General features: G+C 37.4%; 1 protein-coding gene across 7 annotated transcripts in view; it reads left to right on the forward strand.

Annotated features, from left to right (window-relative positions):
* Positions 1–24,144, forward strand: part of RAP1GDS1 (Rap1 GTPase-GDP dissociation stimulator 1) — a 91,181-nt gene that overhangs the window by 55,385 nt on the left and 11,652 nt on the right. For 5 of the 7 annotated variants that reach the window (XM_059844142.1, XM_059844143.1, XM_059844144.1 and 2 more), the window contains 6 exons: positions 9,854–10,000; positions 17,865–17,993; positions 20,299–20,424; positions 22,992–23,135; positions 23,398–23,529; positions 23,908–24,042. In XM_059844142.1, the coding sequence (XP_059700125.1) occupies positions 9,854–10,000; positions 17,865–17,993; positions 20,299–20,424; positions 22,992–23,135; positions 23,398–23,529; positions 23,908–24,042 (813 nt within the window). The remainder of the gene's footprint in view (positions 1–9,853; positions 10,001–17,864; positions 17,994–20,298; positions 20,425–22,991; positions 23,136–23,397; positions 23,530–23,907; positions 24,043–24,144) is intronic. The other 2 variants (XM_059844145.1, XM_059844149.1) reach the window with 1 other exon arrangement.

The raw sequence follows: 24,144 nt of genomic DNA on the forward strand, positions 1-24,144 counted from the left end.
CACATTTTCATCAAAGCAGAAAGAACGAAGTAAAGAAATGGAGACATGATCTCTCCTCCCTCCTGCTTTCTCCTGCATTGTATCTACAGCCTGTACCAAGTACAGCTGCTTGTATTTCCAAATTCCCAGAAAACAGAATCCTTGGCCTCATTCGTTGGCAGAATTTTATCAGACCTATATTATTAGGTGCAAAGCTCCTAGCCCATTCTTTCCTTTTAACTATCAGTTATGTGGTTTTGCTTATAAGCAAAGCTCAATTCTTAGGAATTGTCCAGTCAGAGCATAACACCTATCGTAGCTGCCTCACCACTCTTTATCCATGAGTCAAACTATAGGTACCTTTCTAGTGTCTGTCTCTCCATCCCCTCCTGTTGTTCCTCCCATTGCTGTTTCTTTAGGAAGTTTGCCCTTTAAGGGCTGTTACAGAGGTACAGATGTTACAAATGAGGGATACCTCCCAAACTCTTCTAAGTTCTCCCTGCACCTTGGCTCCACATGCAATGTAAAGATCTCATCTACATTTTTTGAAAAGGTTATGTTCAGTATGGTTCTTGCTGCAAAAAGCAATGTGTTAGGTCAGTGCAGAATGGCTAATTCTGCTGTAGATAAAGCCTAAGAATTATTTGCTACCATCAGCTCTGGCCATTGGGGTATTAAGTTAAAGCAAAGCATTATCCAAATTGCACTTTGTGATCACGTAATGAACACCCTGGTGATTAGTACACCCTTCAGCTCTCTCTGGTGGCTTTTTTCACAGTAGGCTGGGAAGAGTCAGGTGACTGGTCTCATGTGGCTGATCAAGTGCAAGGGGTACGGGGAAACTGAGACTACAGTTTTCAACTTAGGCCTACTTTCTTGCAAGACCAACAACAAGACAATGTGGGAGATTGAATTAGTAGTATTTTCTTAGCAAATAATAGCCTCACAATATTTTTTATCATGAAATTTGTAATGCACATACTATCCTAATCTCAGTTATGTTTGCACAGGTAACTTGTTAAATACTTCAGTTCTGAAGTGATTGACAAACTATTTTTCTGTGTTTTATATAGCCCTGTGCACATGATAGAGACTGCCATACTTATGCTATAAAATGATAATCTAAGAGGAAGTGAAAGGCTGGGATATTTAGAGCCTGATTCAGAAGCCATACAAACTAGAGGGAGGCATTCTGATTGACTTCAGTTGCGATTAGATCAGGCTCTTACCCATTAGAAAATATTTCCTTCTTGCTGTTTAGAGCATTCACATATTCTGAAAGCTAGCAAAGGGAATTAAGCTCTCCATATATCTTGTAGTGGAAATAAAAAATTTTCAATTCTGCCCTTCCATAATATACATATTAATGGTAGTGTTTAGAGACCTTGTGTAATCCAGAAGTTACTTTTTGTACCACAGCCTTGTTTCTTCATGAAACCGCCAGCTTGGGTACAAGCTCTTAGCAGCCATACTTGGTATGTAAGCATCTTGCAGAGTTGGAAAGAAGCTAAAAATGCCAGCTCATTCTATATCTCCTCTGACAGCTGCTTATCTACCTTTCTCAGCAGGAGATTTATTGGGTCCTTTTCTCATTTCCCAAGCTGTATATTTCTTTGTTATCTATGGAGTCTTACTTGTATTAATGGCAAGCCTCCTAGCTGAATTTCAGCTACGTGGCCTTTCACATAAAACCAGATCCCTCTTCATCTCAGCCTCAACTCCAGAACATGAACATTTTATCACATCTTGTTAAAATGATCTTATACATGCTATAAATTCCTCAGCTGCCTATTTTATAAGAATATACAGATCTCTTGCGGGGATCTAGTATAAAAGGCTAAGTACAAAAATAAGAAATAGCTCAATTGTGCAGTTGTGTTCTCTCAGGAGATACGATTCATTTCAGATCTACAGGAGAAAATCAGACACTTTAAAATAAAACATACTGGAAAGAAGTCAAATTGAGTTTTCTTCAAAAAATGGCATAACCTTTTTCATTACCATATGGAAAACCAGCAGAATTCTAGAACACAACTGATGTAGATAATGGTAGACTACTGGCTAATCATTTTTATGAAGGTCACCCTGATTCATGCAGCTAGGCAGCATCTTAGCACGATTTTTCACTTGTCATTGTACAAGATCCTACCAAATGCATATACCACCTACTAAGACGTTTCTCAAGAAATACCAAGATATCAAGACCAGAGTCCTTAAATTGTTGCTTGAAAACTGAGTGTTTTGCTTGCAGAGAATTCAAATTCAAGGTTTTGTCTGTACAGTAATAGCACTTTACATTTAGATGCCACAGTCTTAAAAACCCATGGCATTTTTACTTTAGAGGTCCTTGATAGTGCAGGTTTTTGTCCAAGGCTCTGCACACAAGTGTTGCATCAGCTAAAAACTAGAGTGTATGTATGCCTACATATACTTCCTCAGTAATACTGAGTTCTTACTAGCAGTTAATCATGAATGTTCTTAGGAAGCCGTTAAACAGTATTATTCTAACTTCTTATTTTACAGCCGGCCTAAATTGTAAAATAAAATGAAGCCACCGGGGCTAGCTTCTTAGCCGGATAGCTGGTCCCTCGTAGGGTAAGCGCCCCAGACAAGCAGTCTCAAGGCCGGACACCTCAGCCCTCTGGAGGCTGGGGTGCCCTAGGCCGGACCTGCGGCACAGCCGTGACCCCTAGCAAGCTTAGTGATTGACAGCTCTTAGTGAAAATCAGCTCTTTTATGATTTCAGCTCTTAGCTTGCTCGTAGGGGCTGTGGCTGGCTGTGGCTTCTGGAAGGCAGACGAAAAGAGAGAGGAGAAGACGGCCAAGAGTTCCACGATGGTTTATTCTGAGGGTCTCGCGAAGGGTCTTGAAGCTGCTCTTCTAAAGAAATGGGCCAAGACAGCCTCTTTTATAGGGTTAGAGAGGATTGAAAACTGACCAATTGTAAGGGTTAGGGAAACTAGCCTATGGGGTCACAGAGAGATAAGCAGGCCTGGAGGACCAGAGTGAGGACTCCTGGTTCAATTCCTATGACTCAGCAAATACCTATCTCTAAACATCCCTCCACGGAGCCGTAGCCGGCCCTGCGCCTGCTACACTAAATGGAATCAGAATGATGAGGAAATCTTTCTAGACCATCAGAAAAAAAGACATTTGAGAGGTGATGAGTTATCAGACTAGGCTCCTCCTAGACTTCATGACTTTGAACAAATAGCATTGACCCCAAACCTAGGACTTGCCTCAGCTGTTTGTAGATCCCAGATCCACTTACTACTTTTTTCAATTCTTGGAATAATTGCCTTTCTTTTTCTAGCAGGGAAAGAAAAGTACCCTGGTAGAATCCACACATATGCTTTATGGTGGATTATTTTGATTTTGTTTTACTTTTTCCTTCTTGGAAAAGAAGGAAAGCCCTTCTTGGGCTTTCCCCAACTTATTCCAAATTCCCATGGGTTTCACACTTTCTGGGACTGCTCCTCTGGCTGCTTTGGTGGAGACCCACAGCTCATTTGGGCTCCTTTCAGTAGCAGCCAGCAGCACACTCCTGTTCTGCACCAGACTGTGACCATGCTGTGCTCACTTCACACCCTTCCTCTTGGAGAGTCTGAAGCTGAGAGACAACATTGCACTGCAGGCCTGGGAGTGGGAATTCTAAATTAATTGTGGTGTGTGGGTCTATTCTGTTAATAGCAAGAGATTCTCCAGTGTAGAAAAACTGCTTGCTGTTTTACTGTGTAATTGGGTTCCATGATTTATTTTGTGCTGTATGAAATACTAAGCTGGCTTCAGCTCTGACTTACAGTCCCATAAACCTAGAATAATTTGTTTGACTGCAATAGAATTACTAAGGAGTTTCATAGAGTTATAAAATCAACTGAAGAGTCTGCTGTAAGCATATTGTATATGAAAAGGAAGGCAAAGCTACATTCAACTTTGAGGACCTTTACCTGACTTTCGTATATCTACATAGAACATTCTCTTCTTCTCTAAGTTGGCTTTAATTTCAAACAGAATTCAGTAGCAGTAATTACTATATTTTAATTACACACTGAAGTATCTTCAGAATCCTGAACAAATTACTTGCCAATACTGAGTCTAGTAGTGTTGTATGTCTTGTTGCTGATAAAAACATTTCTGCTGCTATATTAGAATATCAGATCCACTAGTTGCATTTGACTGGAAGTAAAGTATTGAAGTCTTGAGCACTAAATTCAACACTCTTCTTTTGTCTGAAATCAGAAACACACTATTTTTCTTGTATTAATATGACATAAGAGGAATATGACTAATAAGCAAATATTATTGAAATTAAATCTGGTCTTGAATCCAGCTTGCATTTGACTGCTACCTCAGCACAGTGTTAGGGGAGATTTCAATACCTGCACACTTTCCTTTCCCTTCAAATGTTCTGCCAAGCTCCTGACTCTGTAGACAAAAGAACTCATGAAAGAGATTAGGGCTTGATAGCATTGATATCCTGTGGTCCACACATTGAACATATCAAAGACGCTACCAAAAATATCCCTAGATCTCTGTTTGGATACATTTAAAATTTGTATTTGTTTGTTAGTACAAACTAGTTGCATAAGAGGGCCAATACACTGCTGCATCAGTTTTCATCAGCCAAAAAAATTGCTGGCAACAGTTCTATCCAAAAAGATCAACTCTGCCTATTTTCAGTCCTTGAAGGGGCGGTATTAAAAGATAATGTTCTCCTAGTTTACTGTTTACATATTTACTATTTTAGCAATTATTCTAAAATAATAACTTATCAAACAGTACCTTCAATGCTTACCTTTAGGGCTAAGGATAGCTGCCAGCATTTTAAGATGAACTGACTACAGGACAATTCTGTTATCTGAAGCAAGCATAACTAATTCAAGATTGTTTTTTTCTTTATAAAGCAAAACACTTAAGACTACATTGATTAATTTTAACTAGTAAGCAAATAAAACAAAACTGTACTTCTGGTAATCAGCATTATAATTCCTAAAGGAATTAATAAAGGAAAGAGAAGTTTCAGTGCAAGACAGAGCAATCCCAAAAATTATCTTTCAAATTATTAAAACATGAATCTCAAAATACAGTATTGCTGTATAATGTCCTTGGAGACATTGCACAGAAGACATGGAAAAAGCAGCAAACAACAGTAGTACTGTATAATCACATGAAGCTTACTTTCCTTGAAAAATAAAATAAATGAAATGCTACTGTGTGCTGTGTAACAGGGTTATGGCCTGTAGTCATGCAGTCAGAGACCTGACAGGGGCAGTGACCAAAAAGCATACACAAACCAGACTAAGGATAAAAAGTACAGTCAAGTGTTAAAACTGAATGGCAGCATTGTGTGGAAAGTTTTAATCTTACAGTGTTCAGGCAGGGAAAGAAAAGGTAAAGTCCCAGTTTATATAAGTGGCATTATTTTTCTAGTGTCCACATAGATAATGTCATTTACACTAGCTCAGGGTTTGCCATTACTTTTTGAATATTTTCTTTATTTTCCTCATGTGACCAGGATTTTTTTCCTTTGGAGTTCTATTCCTGCAGTTTTTTCCTTATATATGTTCGTAATACTCTGTCACATCATAATTTCCTTGCAGCAGCCAGTTTGCTATCACGGACCATTATGGTTTCAGGTGAAAAAATAAGCAGCAGGAGCAAATGAGTGCCTCACCACTAAAGTCTTGCACAGAGGACCTAATTAAAAAACAGGGGAAAGTAGAAATAGAACACATAGAAAGAGCAGTCCCTCCCACCCCCCAACTTGGGCTAATGTAGATTAGTTTGTCTTTTTTTAATTAAGAAAAGCAAGGAAAAGTTATCTGTAAAGCACTGTCCAATCTAAGCAATATTTTGGTTAAAAAATGCAGGATTTTAGCCAAAAGCAATAACGATGAAGTAATAATTAAAGTAAAATGGCAGTATGTCACTTAAATGATTTGATCATTACAAAAGTAAAAAGAATTTTTAAAAAAATTTATAAATACTATATTGTTCCCATGTCACCCAAATTTGCTGTCTTGGCAATTTGGTTTATGCAAATCAGGGACCTTGATCATGCAGATGATCCTTTCCCTCCCTGATTTGCACCATTAATACCAATGCTACTATTTAAACCAATGAACTTGTGCAGAACATGAATTGGGGAAAGGATAATTCAGGTATTCAGTTGCAAGACAAAGCTAGAACATTTCAAAGTATAAATCTTCAAGCCCAAAAGCTTATTTTTAAGAAATGCCATCAAATTATTTTTCTAGCTGATCATCTGAGAAATGGGTGTAGTTTTTAAGCCTAAATATTTTCTGATATCTCTTTCTATTTTTTCCTGACTTAGATTTTTTTTTTCCTGTTAACATTTTGTGACTTAATGATTTGGTTTAGGGCTTGGTGAATTAGGGAAAAAAACTCAAGGGAAAGTGATGCAAACGGCTTGGGAAAAGCAAATTGAAACCTCTCTAAGTGCTACATTGTAAAGATTTAACAATCCTGTACATTTAAAAAAGTTTGGTTGTTGACTTTGGGCACAGTTGAGCAACAGAAAGATTTGACAAAACTATTCATAAGAGGGAATGTCAACAGTTACAGTAATTTGATAATCTACTTAAAACCCTTTTTTTGCATAAAACTCCTTTGAGCAACTCAGGATAGAAAAGGAGCCTGTACTAATTCTTAGGGACAGTTGTGTTGAATTGGGCTAGGGAACATTGTGAAGTAATAACTCACTCTGTAATAAATCTTAATATACATTTTACAGGGAAAAGAATCTGTGTGGTTTTCTTAGGCATCTTTAGACTGTTTTACATGTATTTAAAAAAAGCAATGGAGCAGCATTGCCCTTTGTGAGCTGCAGAGAAGCATTTTAAGCAGAAATGTGAATGCTGTCATTAAACTGTTCAATCACTGTTCTCTTAGGAATAGCAAATGTTTATTTAAAAAGGTCACAGGAAAAAAATTCAACACAGCTTCTGGGAGGCTTGGAAGCACATTAAATGTGGGAGTTCATGGAGCTGCTGAACTGCAAGGTAATAGTTGGATTGAGAACAAGACACAGCAACATGCTGTGGGCTTGTTTTGACTGTAAATGATCTGGAGTTTGATGAGTATTCTTGTGTGCAAAATCTGTTCCTTAGCGACAGAGAACTAGTGAGAAGTGAGTTGGTGAAATGCACACGAAGCATTCTGAGTCAGGACTACACTTTCTGCTTGGGGGTGCAGTGGAGTGTCACGGCAGTGCTGGCAGTGGGTAGGCAGGACCTTCAGGGTTTTCCTCTGACATCTGGCACAAGATTCTTTGTGGCCCTGCACTAATGAGCTGAGTTAATCCTCTTGGGCAAAGAAGGCAGCACCAGGAGATCCTAATAATAGCACTCACCCAGGTCTGTTCTTCACTCAGCTGCCTGGGGCAGAGAAGCAGCCATGCAGGGTGAGCTCCAGCATGGGAAAGAGGGAGAGCAACAAACTCAGTTTGGCATCTCCTTTACAAGTCTGCCAGCATATGCAGTCCTGTCAAAGGCTGGCTCTTACAGCCTGCCACCTTCTGAGGTTCATTTCTACCTAACTTTTTGTGTATACCATAAGGCCAGACATTTCTTGGAGTGAGATTTCTTTCTGAATCTTCCTGCTTTAATTTTGCTGTCTGTACAGCAGAAGCTGGTGATCTGCTTACTTAACAAAAACATTGTGTGGATAGAGTTTTGTCATGTATTTGAAATGAGAGACTGTGCAGCGGTTTTTAAGAAACCAGAGATATTTGAATTTAAATGATACATGACTTAGATTTTTTGTAAAATATTATCACACAGTAATTTTCAGTAGTGCTCTGCCAGATTCTGTCCAGGTAAGGAACTTGGCTTGTAACTATTTTTTTGGTGTTTTAACACTTGTTTCCAAACACTCACCAAACTCTACCTGTCTATTATACTTTTGCTTACATATTTTACATGTAGTTCATCAAGACACAGAGTTGAGCTTGACATGTGATTCTTACCTGAATTTATCATCTTTGTTTGTTGATTTAAGTTGCATGATAGTAATTTGAGGACCGCGTTCAGTCCATCTGATCCAGAATCAGTGATTTGGTTTCATTTTGCATACCTGTTTTGATTCACAGAACAGATGAGTTAAATACACAATTATGTATTTACATAAATTTTCTAGTAAAAAATACCAGAAGAGGATAAATTAAAAAGAGTGCTTGAATATTCCAACCCAAATTACTTTTTCTTCTCTGCTGATTCGGTACATGTAAGCACTGAGTCTAAACACCTGGCTATATTGTTTCACTGTATTTTGATGTAGGACTTCCTTTTGTTTCAGCATTAGAGCTATGTTTGTTGGCATCAAGGATCTGAGAAATTTCTTTTCTGTTTGTCTTTTTTTAAATAGTTGTTCCTTGACACAGAGTCCTACCTTGAATTTTGTTCTTTCCTAGTGTTTAATAGATTATAATTTCTCCTTTTTCAAAATGAAATAGACATGCCAGCAGCAAAACACAGTTTTTTGACATCCTGATCCTGTCCAAGGTGGAAACAGTCATGGCAGTGAATTTATTCTGCAAAATTCTTACTTCTTTGCTAGTAATTTAAGACCTGCCAAGAATTACCCTTCCTTCAGCTCCATTCAGCAAAATTTCTGAAGTCCTTATATGCAATACTTAGAATCCTGGTTTTTATATTTAGTATAAGGGGTATATAAAGTTCAGGAATGGTATTAACAAGAACTGGAAGATTTAGAAGTTTCTTTTTGCAGAGCTTTGGAACACTTTACAGTGGAAGATCATATTATAAATGTGTACAACCTTGGGTTTCATGCTGAATATGTTGCAGAATGATGAAAACTTGGTGGCTTGACCTGCACATATGATGGGGAGAGAGAGGAGGGATAGTAGAGTGGTGAATAACAAGGAGAAGAGGAGATTTGCTTTGGAGCCATGAAGAAATTGAGGAAAGGGCATTTTGTTTTTCTTATATTGCAAAACTTTAGAGAGTCCCTCCTCCTTTCCCCCCAAGGTTTTGTTTTCATCCAGATTTTCCATCTGATTCCAGTGGTAGCTCACATGCAAATCTCTCCTTTTGGAAGCCCTGGAATTTAGATTATTGACTGTTGTCTATTGCTTATTGCTTACTGCTGGGGAAGGAAGCAGTATTGATGATTACTGTAATAGAAGGCCTATTTTTCCTTTATTCCTACACTGTTGTGTCAAATCTGATTTGTTATACAGGAAGAGTTCCATACAAAGATTATGATGTGTTATTTACAACCCTTCAGAACATTGTAGTCTTTTATAGATGCAGAGTAAATTTTTCTTTTAGCCATACGAAAAGTATCTGATAGTGGTATTAAATTTCAGCTACAGAAGTGCAGAGAATATGCTATGTGGCAGACAGTGCAGAAAGTTGCCACTGGGAACTAGCACCTCTGTCTGCTTTGTCCATTTTATTCCCCTTTTTGTTTTTAAGTAATGCAAGCAATTTATTTTCTGTATTTCAATTTCTTGATCTGCGTAACAGCGAGTAATTTACCTGTATATAGACTAAGCTGTGTCAAGTGCTCAGAACCTCCCTCTGGCAAAACTCAGTGCATCTTTAGACTATTATTTATCAGCTTCACCAGCTCTGCCTCAAACACTGGACTTCTGTACAAAGGTATTAGTGCCAGGTGGTTAATCCTTTTTGTTGTAGGTGTTTTAACTTTCCTAGCTCTTTTGCACTAAAAATTGGCCCTCAGGCATCTCTCTAGATGAATTTCAGAACACTGGAGGAATGACTTCACTCTGTTTAAAAGCTTCATTTTGTATGATTACTGTTACGTTCGGGATTCGATGGTGGGGATTGGTTTCATTTTTTTTTTTTTAATGTAACTCTTTGTTTTACAGATGAGGGCAGGAACGCAGTTGACCATGCAGGTGGTGCACATATTGTAGTGGACCATTTAAGGTCACTGTGCAGTAAAACAGATCCAGCCAGTGAGAAGCTCTTGACTGTCTTTTGTGGCATGCTGATGAACTATAGCAATGAGAATGGTAAACAACACCGAAAGTTTGCTTTATGTCTACCAGGAGAACAACCCCAACAAAAAAAGATAAAAAGTTAAAATCATCTGTAGGTTTATATTGTGGATGCCTAACACTAAGTTATTCGGAAGAGATCAGGGACCTAATTCACATATGCAATTTTCCGTTTCAGTAAAATTATGTTCTCAAAAATACTAGATATATTCCTGACACAATTCCATATAACATAAATTGTGTGAAGTTTTAAGATCAGGGTCTGGAATTTACTTCTTTGACTGAAAGCAAAGCATAAAGATGCTTCACACAGATTTACAGGAGCTAATTAGAAGGCTACATTAAGTCCTCTCTCAAATAATATCAACATATAAGACTAATTTGTTGTAGATGTTCAGTGTTGTTAATTATTTAAGGGTATGTATACCAAACAGTTCTCCTTGTGAAATGTAAGTAAAACCATATGTTACACTGTTCTAAGATAAATGGGAAATCATTTATAGGTATGTTCAACACTGTTCCATGTCTACAATTACAAGTTTATGTTCATTATCCCATTAAGTGGAGATGTTTAAGTGGGGACTGGGACAAAAACATGAGAGTATATTAAATGAGAAACCCTTGACCACTGAGAGTAACACAATAGCATTCTACATTAGTTGTACAAACTAGTACCTAGCTTGCTTCTGCAGACAAGTGTTTTCATGTGCCAAAATATATTTACAACATTCATACATTTTCAAGTTTTCAAAATGTGAAGAAAATTGGAATACATTAGGAAGGCTACAGAGAGGCTGTTCTCCTGACTTGCAATGGCACAGCTTACAAATACAGTTAATAATTATATTGTTTTACATTTCCTGAATTGCAGTGTTTCATCTTAGGAAGAAATATCTTCTTTATTAGTAACTCACCATTTCCTGAAAGATAGCACTTGCTGTATTGTAACTCACTTTCCAATCCTATGTCCCCAAAACTTTTCTACTTTTCCGGATGGTCCATAGGCTTTATTGTATACATTTTTAATCTGCTTTATCATCTCTTCTAGCATATTTTCCATGTGTGTTTTCTGTGCCATCTCTCTGGAGATCTCAGCTCTTTGTGTTACTCATCCAGCTCCAAATATAACTGTTGTATGTGTCTCATCTTTTTTGCTTGTTCTTACATTGGGTTTTTTCCTCCTCTTTTTTTTTGTATTATCTAAGAATTCTTGTTTACAGTACTTCTTCCATCTTCTCTAAATAGCAACTTTCTAGTTCCTTCATTTCATATAGTTTCCAGGAACTGTTGTGCTTGACTACTTTGCATGAGTATCACATTTATTATATTTCATCGTGTTAAGTCAGTACTTTTCTTTGTTACAATATTTGGAGCAAATATATATTCTCACCTCTAAGCTACCAGAATGCTTTGTATTAATTAAGACTAATGAGCATACAGTAGACTTGGTAGCTCAAGACAGATGAATCCAAAAGCAGTGTGTAGAGATACTGTTATCAGTTTTGCTTCAGTGACCAAGCTCCCAGCAGATCTTCTCTAGGAAAACTAATTATGAGATAAATCTCCCAAACAAGCAGCTTCTGAACAGCTTAACTGTTAGGAACATTGAATAAATGACTCATTCCATCTAGTAAGAGAGCTTATTCTGATGCAATCAATAAAGCAGTTGTGTGGTTCAGTGACAGCCAGGAGGATTCACTAGCTGCTCTCCTCTCTGCTAAAGGACATCTTTCATCTCACACTATTCACAGGAGCCACTGAAGCAGTGTCAGAAGTGAGAAATGCAGGAGTATTCCAAGCTCTTCAATCAGGGTGCTCACCAGCCCTATGTTCTACCATCAGGGAGGAGTGCTGGGACTTTACCAAACCTCCACCTTACCCCACACACACGGTTGTCTCCATGAGGAAGGGTCCCTTTTGTAGGAACCCAGCTCATGTTTGGCCCGGCATTCATGGATAGACTGCATAAGATTTGTGTCCTCTAGATTTGTGTCCTTCAGCACCTTCATAAAATGTGACATTCTGATGTTAAATCATACAACTGCTGAGCCTTTCTTATTCTCACAAATTGTGAATTTGCTCACTGACTAGGGCAACCATTAAATTACACCCCAAATAATATGACAAATCAATATTAAAAAAAAAAAGGAAAGTGATTTAGAGGACTAAATTTTTAGAAGAAAATTTCGTGACCATACCTGTAGCATGTGAATGGAGAAATGGGTAGTTGACCTGTCTTGCCAGTTTGAAGAGTCACGAGTACAATTGGACCATAATTGTGAGCTGGTCTAAAAATATCACCTGTGGGCCACTGTGAATTTTCAGGACAGCAGTCAGTGTCAACTGTGGAGCCTGAGTCAACCACACTTCCATGCATTGCAGCAGCAGGCGAATAATATTCTGACTAAATGCAGTTCTTTGCTGACCTGTTAAAAATCAAAACTGAGATTGCCCTGACAGTTAATTATACTCACAACTTAGTGAATACCCTTTTTTGGATTTACTTGCAAAGGTTTGATCCTAGCTACTTACAAAGAAGATAAAACACTGCATTGGTTTTGCTGAAAGGTTAGCAGTAAGGGATTGCAGCCTAGAGTCACAGATTTCTTTGTCCATAGTTATGGAAACCAATTGGACAAAAATAAAAGAAAAAATATTAAGTAAGGAGGAAGTGTTTCAGTCTTTGAAATAGCACTTCTATATTCTCTTTTCATGTTTCTATAATCTTTTCCAGCTTGGCATGCTGTGTTAAAAAGTTACAGGTGGGGACTTGGAAGATTTCTTTAACTGCTCTTAATGACTCGCACTCATTTAATTTGTACTAGCTAGCCAGATAAGGACCTTTACAGCACAGTTGGTTCTGAGTTGCATCTAATTATCTGTGAACACCCTAATATTTTCTAATCATCAGCATTTTATGAGCAAAAGAGTATATAAATTGTCTTAGTTGATTCCAAACAGTTCGTCATTCCCAGTCAGCTAATTGCCCTCTTTTTCCAATAGCTACTACTTCATTAGTAGTAACTATCGACTGCCTTAATTTTTTAAACATGAGAGACTCAGTCTGGAGTACTTTAAGGGATTTATCATACATGAGTTTTACAAAAAAGGCAAGTAAGGAGCAGCTACAAGTAAGACTTCCTTTTCCTAAGCAGAGCAAATTAATGGAGCATTCTTGTATCTCATCCTGATTCTGGACACTCAGCTTGCAATTGTAACTCCAGTCATAGCAGTGTTGTCTAAGCTTTAAAAATAGCATTCCTTTTACAAGGTTCTTGTATCATCTGCTTGTGTTCAGGAATTATTTTTGCTTACTGTCTCTCAATTCTTTCTTTGCTTCCTTGGTATCTTATAATTTCAATAGTGACTACGATTGTTAAGACAACAAACTCAAACTTTGGCATTTCTTGCAGTTCTTTTAAGCTTAAAAAAAAAAAAAGTGTTGATATTTAATTGCACTGCTAGAAATTAGAGGGGATTTTTTCTGATGGAAAACATCCCTTTGCCTTCAGCCCAGGTTATCTCAACCCTCTTGTCATAATTTTATTTTACTACCCAAATTCAATCAGACACAAATAGCTCATCCCTGCTCTCAGTTATTAGCTTCTGTGTAGCCATTAATTTGCTTGAGAGCAAGAAGCAAAGCAGGCTTGGATAAAGAGGGGAAAACTAATAACTAATCTAATAAAACTAACAATCATATGCAAACACTCATGTAAAAAGAGTTAGAAATATGAATGGTTTTTCTGCAGATCCCATAATCCTGTGAGGCAAGACTATTTGCAAGTAAATGGGATCAGTCCATAAGATAACAAGTTGTCTCTCGAGATCTCTAAAACAAACCAGGAAGACTTTTTAAAGAAATGCAGAAATTATGGAAGAACTAGGCCAATTGGCTTATTAGATAGTCAAATTGGAGATCAGGAGTTAACTGGATACAGTATGCATGCGTGAAAGTATACGTACATTTATATATGTGAGTGTATGTATGTAGATAAAAATAATTACCTTTATAGATTGCTGCCTCATTTCATTTCATAGCAAACTTCAGTCTGTCGAGATTGTCTTTCCTTCAGCACCTTCGTAAAATGTGACATCCTGATGTTAAATCATACAACTGCTGAGCCTTTCTTATTCTCACAAAACTCTTAGCAACTGGAATGAATGTTGGTGTCTGATGTGCACTGTTGACCATCTTATGTAAATATACAAGAAATGAAAGGGAGATTTATGGCACCATTATTATGGTCTGACAGCAATATTTCAGTAATGCTTCCTCCTAAGACTTACCTTTGCTAATTTTCATGCTTGTCATTTTGTTTCATTTACATCACAGCTAGAGATGCCTAGCATGTTCAAGACCTAAATATACTGAATTGCAAAGTAACTAAAGTATGCAAAAGCAGCTAAAAAGTATATTCCCTACCACAGTGAGATAGTCAATACAATCACTTTTATGTTCTGTCATGATTCAACATAGCTGTGGGGATTGCAAGCACGTTTCTCTAGGGTATGAAATTATTGCCATCAATTTGTACAAAACTAGTTTTCCTTCAGTATTATAATCACAGTTGTTGTTGGGACACAAATGACGAGTTGTTTTCTGAAATTCTTTTCAAAATCATGAATTAGCCTAAATCAGCATTTTTAACTAAAATGCCCCCAGTAAAATTCTCAATTTGGGATATTCTCCTCAGATCTTACTCTTTGGAGTTTCCATGTGTGTCACCGAAGGACATGGAGCCATTGAAATTCAAGTTTTAGGTAGGTAATTCTTTGTGCTGGCGCATGTATTGATTGCCTTTTATCTACCTGTATATGCATCTGTACAGCATCACTGTCAGTGCTTTTCACCCCAGAAGAACACACAGACATAGTGCAGCACATGATAGCAGTATAAACTGTGGTTTTAAGTCATATATTCAGGAGAGGCATTCAGTTTTTCATGCCTCCTGCTCTCTGTGCATAAAGTTCTGCTTAGGAGAGGACAGAAGTGCTGTTTCATCCTGAAACACAACGTTGCCTGGCATCACGGCTCGCTTTAGTCCTGTGTCAGGCAACTGATTGTAGGATGGATGCATGTTTCCACAGAATGGTTTCCTGCTCTAGTAGGGCATTTACACTTCCTTCAGTGAAAGGCCAAGATTCACAGTTAGTCCAAGTTACCCGGTCTGAGGTTTTCCTAGGGCAGAGAGAGAACTGCTGGCAGTTCCTCCAGCTGAGACTGAATCACTTAGATATTTTTAATTTATCTGAACTAAAAAGTGCTGTAGGTCTCCATACCAGTGAGATGCCTGATACTTTTATCTTAAAATGCTAAATAGACTTTGTTAGAGAAAGAGCCTCCTCTTGGTGATAATGACAGATGTAAATGTCAGGTCCAGAATTTGTATGGCAAGCCCAGGCTTAAGTATAAACATAGCAAATAGCTGCTGGCAGCCTTTTATTTTCAAAGGTCTTGCTTCCTGTGCAGCTTTGTGACTCACAGGGTTGCCCTGTCTTTGTCAAAGGAGAAAATTTATAAGTTTTAAATTAACACTTACTGCTGTTTAAGGCAATGTTTACCTTATTGTCAGTTCTTGTAATGCCATTCTTATCACTGTAGATATTTCCTGTACTCAGGTGCCATCCTTCTACTCTGGGGAAATCAGACTGGTATGGAGTCTGGTATAATAATTGACTTTTGACCCAATAGAATTGTTCTTTCTTAGTATATGGGTTTTTTCTTTTTTTTTTTAGTTTGGAAATTCTAGAGGTCCTTTAGTCAGTGCTCTCTTGAACAATGATAAATCTTTCTATCTGACTCTTAAGATTCCTATTTCCTTTCAAAGATTATGTGGTTTCCCTCCATGCTTTTTATATATTTTGTATTAAGAAAGAGACAGCAGAACTAAAAGTCTGCTCAAAATGGAGAGTTTATGCTTCTGATGTTGGAATTAAGTCCATAGAGATTGTCTCTTTATCCATTACAGTTGGATAAAGAGATTTTTAGAGTGACTAAAGATATAGTCAAGTAACAAAACAATTTCTTTCCAAATAATTTTCCATGGCATTTGTGGTTTGTGTCTTTGTTCTCCCACTCTCCATGACGACCAGTTTTCCTTCAGAATTTTTAAGTGTTTACAGGGGACAATCACAAACCAAGGACAAAAACAGATTATTTACCAGTAACTTGAGTTCTCCTACACAACAATTTTCTCTGTAGAACCATTCCATCTCCCTCTCTCCCCAGGTTTCCTATTGAAAGACAGATTTTTCCAGTCAGTTTGGAATGAAGTAGGAGGGTGTAGTAGTGACTCACACATCTGCCAGAGGTAAAATGGCATTCAATGCATGCGCTGGTACAATTTGTACTTACCTGAAATTTGACAACTTCAACAGCTCTTTGGTGTCTGACATGGCATTCTCATAAATTTCACTAAAGACCACGAATCTGTGGAAGAGGTTATCCCATCCCCCAAAAAAGGAAATTCAGTTACTGGTAAGTAATACAGTTTTATTAAAGATGTCAAGCCATAAGGATTCCTGCTCATCCCCAATAACCTATAATAACCATGCCATTTACTTACTTGGTATACCAAATTCATAATTATTATCAAAGTATTTTATACTGAATACAAATGAGGTAAACATTCTGGAATCTTTTATAATTTTCATTATATGAAAATTTCAAGGAGTTTTTCAAGAACATGAGATGATTCCAAATTTGCTAAGCTTCAGATGTCATGTTTTTATCTCCCTATAAAAATCTGCAATTTTTAATGGCTCTGATGCCACAGATGTAAGAACTCCAACTGATTTCAGTTGCCTAGAATGAATTCCTTAACAAGAAAACAACACTAAAAAAACCCAACAACCAAACAAATTAAAAAACAAACAAACACCAAAAAATAAAAAAAAACCCAGCCCAGAACTCACCAGTAGGGCTTGACCAAAAGCTAAATTAAGTAATACAATTCTCTTGATGTCACTGGGCTTTGGATCCATGTCTTTTGAGTCTGTAACATTTAAACATAGTTGAAGTGCTTTAGAAACAAAGGAAAAAAATATGCTTAGGAAAATTACTAAACAACATCTAGTGTGTTTATGTCTGCTTCATTCTATTCAACTGTGAAACAATGTTTTTCTTCTTTGCTATGTTATAGGTAAAATGTGTAAGAGGAAATACTGTTATAAATAATCTTTTAAACCAGTCATGTTTCTGCCTAACCATCAGAGCATCTTTCTATTTGCAGACACCTAGGAGCAATACTTTTCTTACTTGTAAATACTATAAACTTTCATCCTATGCAAGAAATTATCAGAATGGCTTCTAAGGACTTTTCTTAAACCTTCCATTTTTTGTCTTTATTAAACTTTCTTTTTTCTCAAGCTCTTCATAATCTACATTGTGACTTCCTGTGTTTATGAAACTTTTCATGTTTATTTCAGTGCCAGTTTATATTCATTCTAATTTTAATTTTCCAGTTTTGATCTTTAATTTTAAAAAGAGTATATAGAAAAAGCTCTCAGATAAATCACTGTTTCATTGACCTAGTTCAGGTCAATTTCAGTCAGCGAGTCTCAGTGAGCCCAGAATCAAACCTGACATTTATTAGGAACCTGATAACCACAAAATTGTCAGTAGCTGCATAATTCACTATACCCTATGAACAGATCAGGAAGGAGTATTTCTGGAAGCACACTCCATTGCCAGGGACAAGAATTATGAGTCCATATCTCAAATCTGAACCAAATCCTACTCTGAAGAGTACAGGAGACAGACATTTTAATGCTGCTTAGCCTAGAAGTTGCTTTGTGTGAAAAATGCTTTTTTGGTTAAAAGAACAGTACTATGAAGAGAAATGCTAATTCACTGTTGTACTCTCTTTTTATGTAGATACCTTGCAGTCACAGCTTATCAATATGGGTGTTATTCCTACGTTAGTGAAATTGTTGGGCATTCATTGCCAAAATGCAGCTCTGACAGAAATGTGCCTTGTTGCATTTGGCAATTTAGCAGAACTCGGTAAGTCCACGATACAAATCTCAAATTTACATACAGTTTTCATAATGTTAAGTCTTAGTTAAAGACTAACAAAAGCTCATTCAAGTCCTTTTGGTACATTCAACAATAACAGACAAGTAATTTTTGCTTATTTTCTCTAGAATATATAGTTGTCTCTTTTTTTCCCCCTTTCAGTAACTGAAATTCATTTGGGTACTTAATTCAACCTTATGTTTTATGTTACTGTGCTTCAGTTCAACTAAGCACATTTTAAATCATCTAAACAGTATTTCCATAGCACTGCTACTAAATGTGAATTATTTATTATTAATATAAATATTGTATCCTGGTGTAGCTCCACAAAGTTTTATCAAGATTAAATTTGGCTCATGAAAATCTCTGAATGAAATTGAGGCAGGCACAGTCATTAATCTGCATATACAGTATTATTTTAGGTGCAGAATTTTAATATACTCTAGTCTAAATACCTCCATGTATAAATCATGAATAGATGTTAATTTTAGTTAGAACTTCATTTAAATTGAAGTTTGTGGCCCTGCTTTGATCTGATGTCTTTTCAAGCAGATCACTTTTCATTGGAATTCAACCATGTGTAAATCAATGGGTTGTTAAGGCCTGTGTTTTATTAACATTGGTGGTTTATATTGTTCTTTTGATAACATATTTGGGGAAATTCTAGTTTGATGAATTGGGATTTTTTTACACTGGAGTAAATAATACATAGCACTTACGATATCATCTAAGAACATTCAGAAGTTCAAAATTCAAAAAATATATCTCGGAGTGTGTAGTACTTGGTGGCCTGAGCTCATAGATTTCAAGGCCAGAGAATGTATCGTGTTACCTAGTTAACTTTGATCATACACATAATAAATTTATTTACAGGAGACAATTCTTCTTAACAAATCAACAGCAGAAAAAGCCATCAAGGTAGCACTAAAGAAATTAACGAATCAGAGGTCTGCAGGTTGGCCACTGTGTACTGTGTCTGCACAGCAGAAAGTGTACTGGAAGTTCTAGTGCTTAAGTGCAACCAAAACCATATTAAATATAATAAATGGTAGACTCACTGAGAATTTCTTTTCCCTCTTTGGAAAGATCCAGCTCACTCTTGTTGATTAATAAGAACCACGGGAAAGAAGCTTTAGAGCAGCTGCTTCCCTTCCAGTTCATACACATCGAAAAGGTGCTCGTTCTTTAAGACTGGCACAGAATTAATTTGCTTTGTAATACTTTATTCTCCCTTAAGCAATAGTCAATCACCTTGTAACTGTATTATTTTATTTTTGCCTTGTAACTTCAGGGAATTTTTTTGGTGAGGATACCATTTTTCATCACTTACAAGACAACAGCATGGCACGAATCCCTTGAAAAGCATTATATGTCTCTAATTCTGTGTCAAAGCAGGGCACAAACCAGTGATGGATCTGCTAAAATACTGGAACGAACAAAAATCCACATAGAATATACTATGCAACCATGCACAGTGAGAGAAAATGATGAGTTGTGCACAAAAGTGTCCAGGACTGCAGTTCATGCTTTTCCCAAGTCCTTGGGGTCAGTTCTACAGTAAAGTAATCCCTAAGCATCTGTCAGAGCAATAGCAAAGGTGCTGGAAGGTTTTCTGGCTGCAGATGGCCCTCAGGAGGTGGCAACTGGAGAATGCAAAGCACCAGCCCTACCACCTGCATCCCTTGTAATACTGCCAGTGAGGAGGAATATGATACAGGCAATGGGATAAGAGATGATTTTGCTGAATGTACATTTGAAGACCTGCTGGCTAATCTGGTAGGAACCTCGCCCATCTGTAAAATGCTTTATGCTGTATCTGTGCAGTATGAGATGGCCCAGCAACAGCCACACATGGATTTCAAAAGAAATGTCACCATCATGAGACCATGTAAATATTAAAGCATTTGGTGCAAATCTTCATCTCTTCCATAGAAAATGAAGTATATAACTCTTTAGTGCTCTTCTTTCTGTTAAGATGAGGGAAATCAAAGACTTCTTTTTGTTCTATTACTGTTTCTATAGCTAGCTTATATTTTGGTGGGCAAAACCAGACCAAACAGCCTTGAATCATATATTTATGTATTTTTAACAGCCTTAACCATAAGTAATTCAGGTCAGCACATTTAAAGTGTCAGACATTTATCTTTTCGTGACAAGCATGAGTCTATTGCTCTTGTCTGTGAAGAGCAGTTAGTCATCTTGCTGAATAAACCTGATAACAAAGAGAAAAAGTAGCTCTACCTTCTTAGGTGGTTTGTTTACTTTATACTGATTTTCTCCTTTTGCTTCACAGAGTCAAGTAAGGAGCAGTTTGCCTACACAAACATTGCTGAAGAGCTTGTGAAACTGTTCAAGAAGCAAATAGAGCATGATAAAAAAGAAATGATTTTTGAAGTTTTGGCCCCCCTGGCAGAAAATGGTGAGAATTTTTTTTCTTACTCTATCTTTTACTCATTCTCTTATGTGTATTTTTTATTTCAGTATATTGGTGTGTTTTTCAGGCACTAAATGCAGAGTAGTGGGCTGTCTCCTTCCAAAGCCACTGCAGCTGATCCTTGTGATTGTAGTGTCATGAAAAGTGAATGGGTCTCAATTGTTGAGCATATGACAGGAGACAGCACATTGCTAATGCTAATTCCATCACTGATTCACTCTGTATACAAGTATGTTATATTTTATTGCTCTTTGCCCACAGTGGGAACATCAAAAGCTGCTTTTTAGAGAGCTTGACAACATCTGTCTGCAAACATTGGCTCAAGTGTTCATAGACCATTGGAGCACCAGAACATCATTTCCTGGAATCACAGAGCCACTGGCAGTTCCATTTCCTATAACATTATTTTTGCTAGGGGCATGTCAATTGCAGAGCTAAGGGCTGGACACTCTGCCCTTACTGTTCATTGAGAAATCATATGAATTTAATTTGGGAGTTTGGTGGTGTATCTTATATAGCCCCAGGCAGCCCCTGGGAGTTTGATTCACTGCTCAAGCCAGAGCAGGGATTGATGTGCACCCCGATCACCCCTCCGGGATGTTCCTCCAGAGGAACAAAGGATCAGACCAAGGTTGCTTATACAATGTATCATCTGCCCTTAATGGAAATAAAGAAATGAGTTAACAGGTGGAGCTGGACTGATGTGGGGAAGGTCTGTGTAGGGAAGACATCACAGTATCTGATAGCTCTCTAACTCTGTTTTAACCACTTCAGCATTAAAGCTTTTTTTAATTTAATAGATTGTTAGATAGAACTGCAAACTCAGATTTATGTTTCATCCTATTCTGCTGTGCATGCACACTCTGTGTGTGTCTGTTTTACAAAATATAAATCAGAATAAACTTTCACTTCAATTTAAAAAGTTATTTTGACTTTTAGTTTAAGTGGCATGGAAAATCAATTCCTTTTTTCAGCTCTAAAAACGCACGTCTTTTCCAAAATCTATAATTTATTATATAATAATTTAAAATCTGCTCTAAGATAGTTCCATCCTCAGAATGACACAAAATAGGGTTGAACTTTTTGTGTGTTTGATATATGTCAGGTCAAATGCTTAATTTTTCTTAGGGTATGTTTTTTAGTTGCAATATGATTTGAGAAATTCACTGCTGCTGACCCTAACTCAGATGCTCAGATATTGAGAGATAGTCAGAAAAACATTTCCACTGTGGATTCAAGGCATACATAAATGAGTTCACTTTGCTGGTATTGTTTAGGTGCTTTTCATTGTAGATAATTAGCAATAGATCAGAAGGGAAAAACATCTCAATTAAGTAGTTGCAGAGTCTGGATTTTGATGGTTGGTGTGTTTAAAGGTTTTTTCTAATTTACTTCTTGATTAATCATGTTGGTGTAGCAATTTCAATTTCAAATCACAGGACATCTGCAACCCTGTATTCTATAGCTAAGGCTATTCTCTATTTTTTAAAGCACCTCAGTGCAGAAGAGCCCATTTTAAAAAAAAATCCCATCTGGAGATTTTGCATTTCCTTACAAAGTTCACGAGAAGGTCGGCCGCTCTTAAAGGAACAATGAATTTCACTGAGGCAAAAAGCCTAGTGACACCAGGGAACTGACAGTCAGACACATCCTTCACCAGAGGTAGAACACACTTCCTCTCCCAAGTGTGGCTTGTAAACTGTATGAAAAAAATGTTTCCAAAGCTGCGGCGTAGAAATATTTTAACTTGGGTTAAACACCTTTTTGTAAAAATACCATTTCATGTAGAAAACGGAGAGAAATCCACTTCTTTTGCACACCTCTGCAGAGCTTTGTGATTTTTTTTTTTCAAAATCAGCCTGCAAAAACTACCAGATTCACTTCCATGTATGAACAGACCTGACATAGCATAAGACAGCCTGCCATTCCCTCTTAACAGAAAGGGAGTTTAGGCATGTAAAGAAGATTCCAAGGGAACTATCTGATAAATATTTTGTTATTTTGGAAACAAGAGAAAAAATATTGTTCCCAGATTCTATGTCACTTGAAAAAAAAATTATTACCTTCTCAAGCCTTGTTTTGAGTAACAACCAAGAAATTAGTTTGCCGCAACAGTTTTCAGAACAAACTTCTCTGCCAGCCCAACCTTTTGGATTTGACCTCCTGCAGCCCTTTCAACAAATGGCAGATATACTGTTTGTCTTTGGAAAGCATGAACATAGCACAGTCCCTATGAGTCTGCTGTGCCATGACAGAGGTGCCAGAAGTTTACTGTAGAGAAATAGCCTCATTTTTAGAAGTGAGGAGCTCCATACACCTTCAGCTTATGACTGTGCTCTAAAGACAGGCCAGAGCCAGGGAGAGCCTGTTAGATGAATAATAACAGAAGTTGGCCATAAGAATTTCAAATAAAGAACTTGTGGCTTTATGTCCACAAGTTGTCAGTGAAAGCGCTGACATCACTGTTTCTTACACTCCGTCCTGCATATGTGTGTAGGACAGATGCATTTAAAATCCTCATTCTGACTCCTATTATCCATGCTATTTTCCAGATGTCATTAAACTGCAGCTGGTTGAAGCTGGTTTGGTGGAGTGCTTACTTGAGATTGTCCAGAAAACTGTGGACAGTGACAAAGAGGATGATATTGCAGAGCTTAAAACAGCTTCTGATCTTATGGTTCTATTATTGCTTGGAGGTAAGGATGGGCTGTCACTATGTTCTGCAAAGCAACAGCAGATCCTTGTAACGCTGTTTGGCTGCTGAATTTCACTATTTATTAATTTTCTAAATAACCTAGATGACCTGCTGCACACCGGGCAAATATTTAACAGGTCAGATATTGTCCCTCATTGCAGGATTGGATTTTTGTAGTGGAACCAGCAGAGCCTCACAAACATAAAGAGAAGTTTCTCTAACAAACACTTTGGCTGGCTGACTCTCTGTGCTTTTTACCCCAGATGAATCCATGCAAAAGTTATTTGAAGGAGGAAAAGGCAGTGTGTTCCAAAGAGTACTTTCATGGATTCCTTCCAATAGTCATCAGCTACAGCTTGCAGGAGCACTGGCTATTGCAAATTTTGCCAGAAATGGTAAGAACATGCCATAATAGCTTATGTAAATTTATGCGTGCCCCTCTATCATGCTCTGTCTGTAGAGCTGCAAACAAGAACTATGTTGCAGTAAAGCTGCTGTTGAGTTACACAGCAACATCACTAGTTTTAAACTTTACAATCCTCAAAAGCATTAAACCTACTTTAAAAATATTATTTTGCATGTGTAGTGGGGTAAAGGGGATTTCTGCCTTCTGATTTCTTCTATCACTCTTGTAAGTTTGTCATGAGCACTGCAATTCTCAACAATGAAATCTAAAAAGGAGCAAGGAAACAACACTTCTATTCATAAGAAGCTATTGTAAAAATCTCAGTAATAATCTTCCCTTCATAAATGACTTGTTACATCTCGCACAGACGGAAACTGCATCCATATGGTGGATAACGGCATAGTTCAAAAGCTGATGGATCTGCTAGACAGACATGTGGAGGATGGAAATGTAACTGTGCAGCACGCTGCACTGAGTGCTCTCAGAAACCTGGCTATTCCTGGTAAGCCTCTCTTTGCATTGCTAACCACGCAAAGGTGAAATTCTGTTCTCCCACTGTACCCCCCGGGGAATGTGGGTGGGAGCACTGACTGACAGTCCTAGA

The sequence above is a fragment of the Haemorhous mexicanus genome, chromosome 4, assembly GCF_027477595.1.
Source record: "Haemorhous mexicanus isolate bHaeMex1 chromosome 4, bHaeMex1.pri, whole genome shotgun sequence".
NCBI classification, from domain to species: domain Eukaryota; kingdom Metazoa; phylum Chordata; class Aves; order Passeriformes; family Fringillidae; genus Haemorhous; species Haemorhous mexicanus.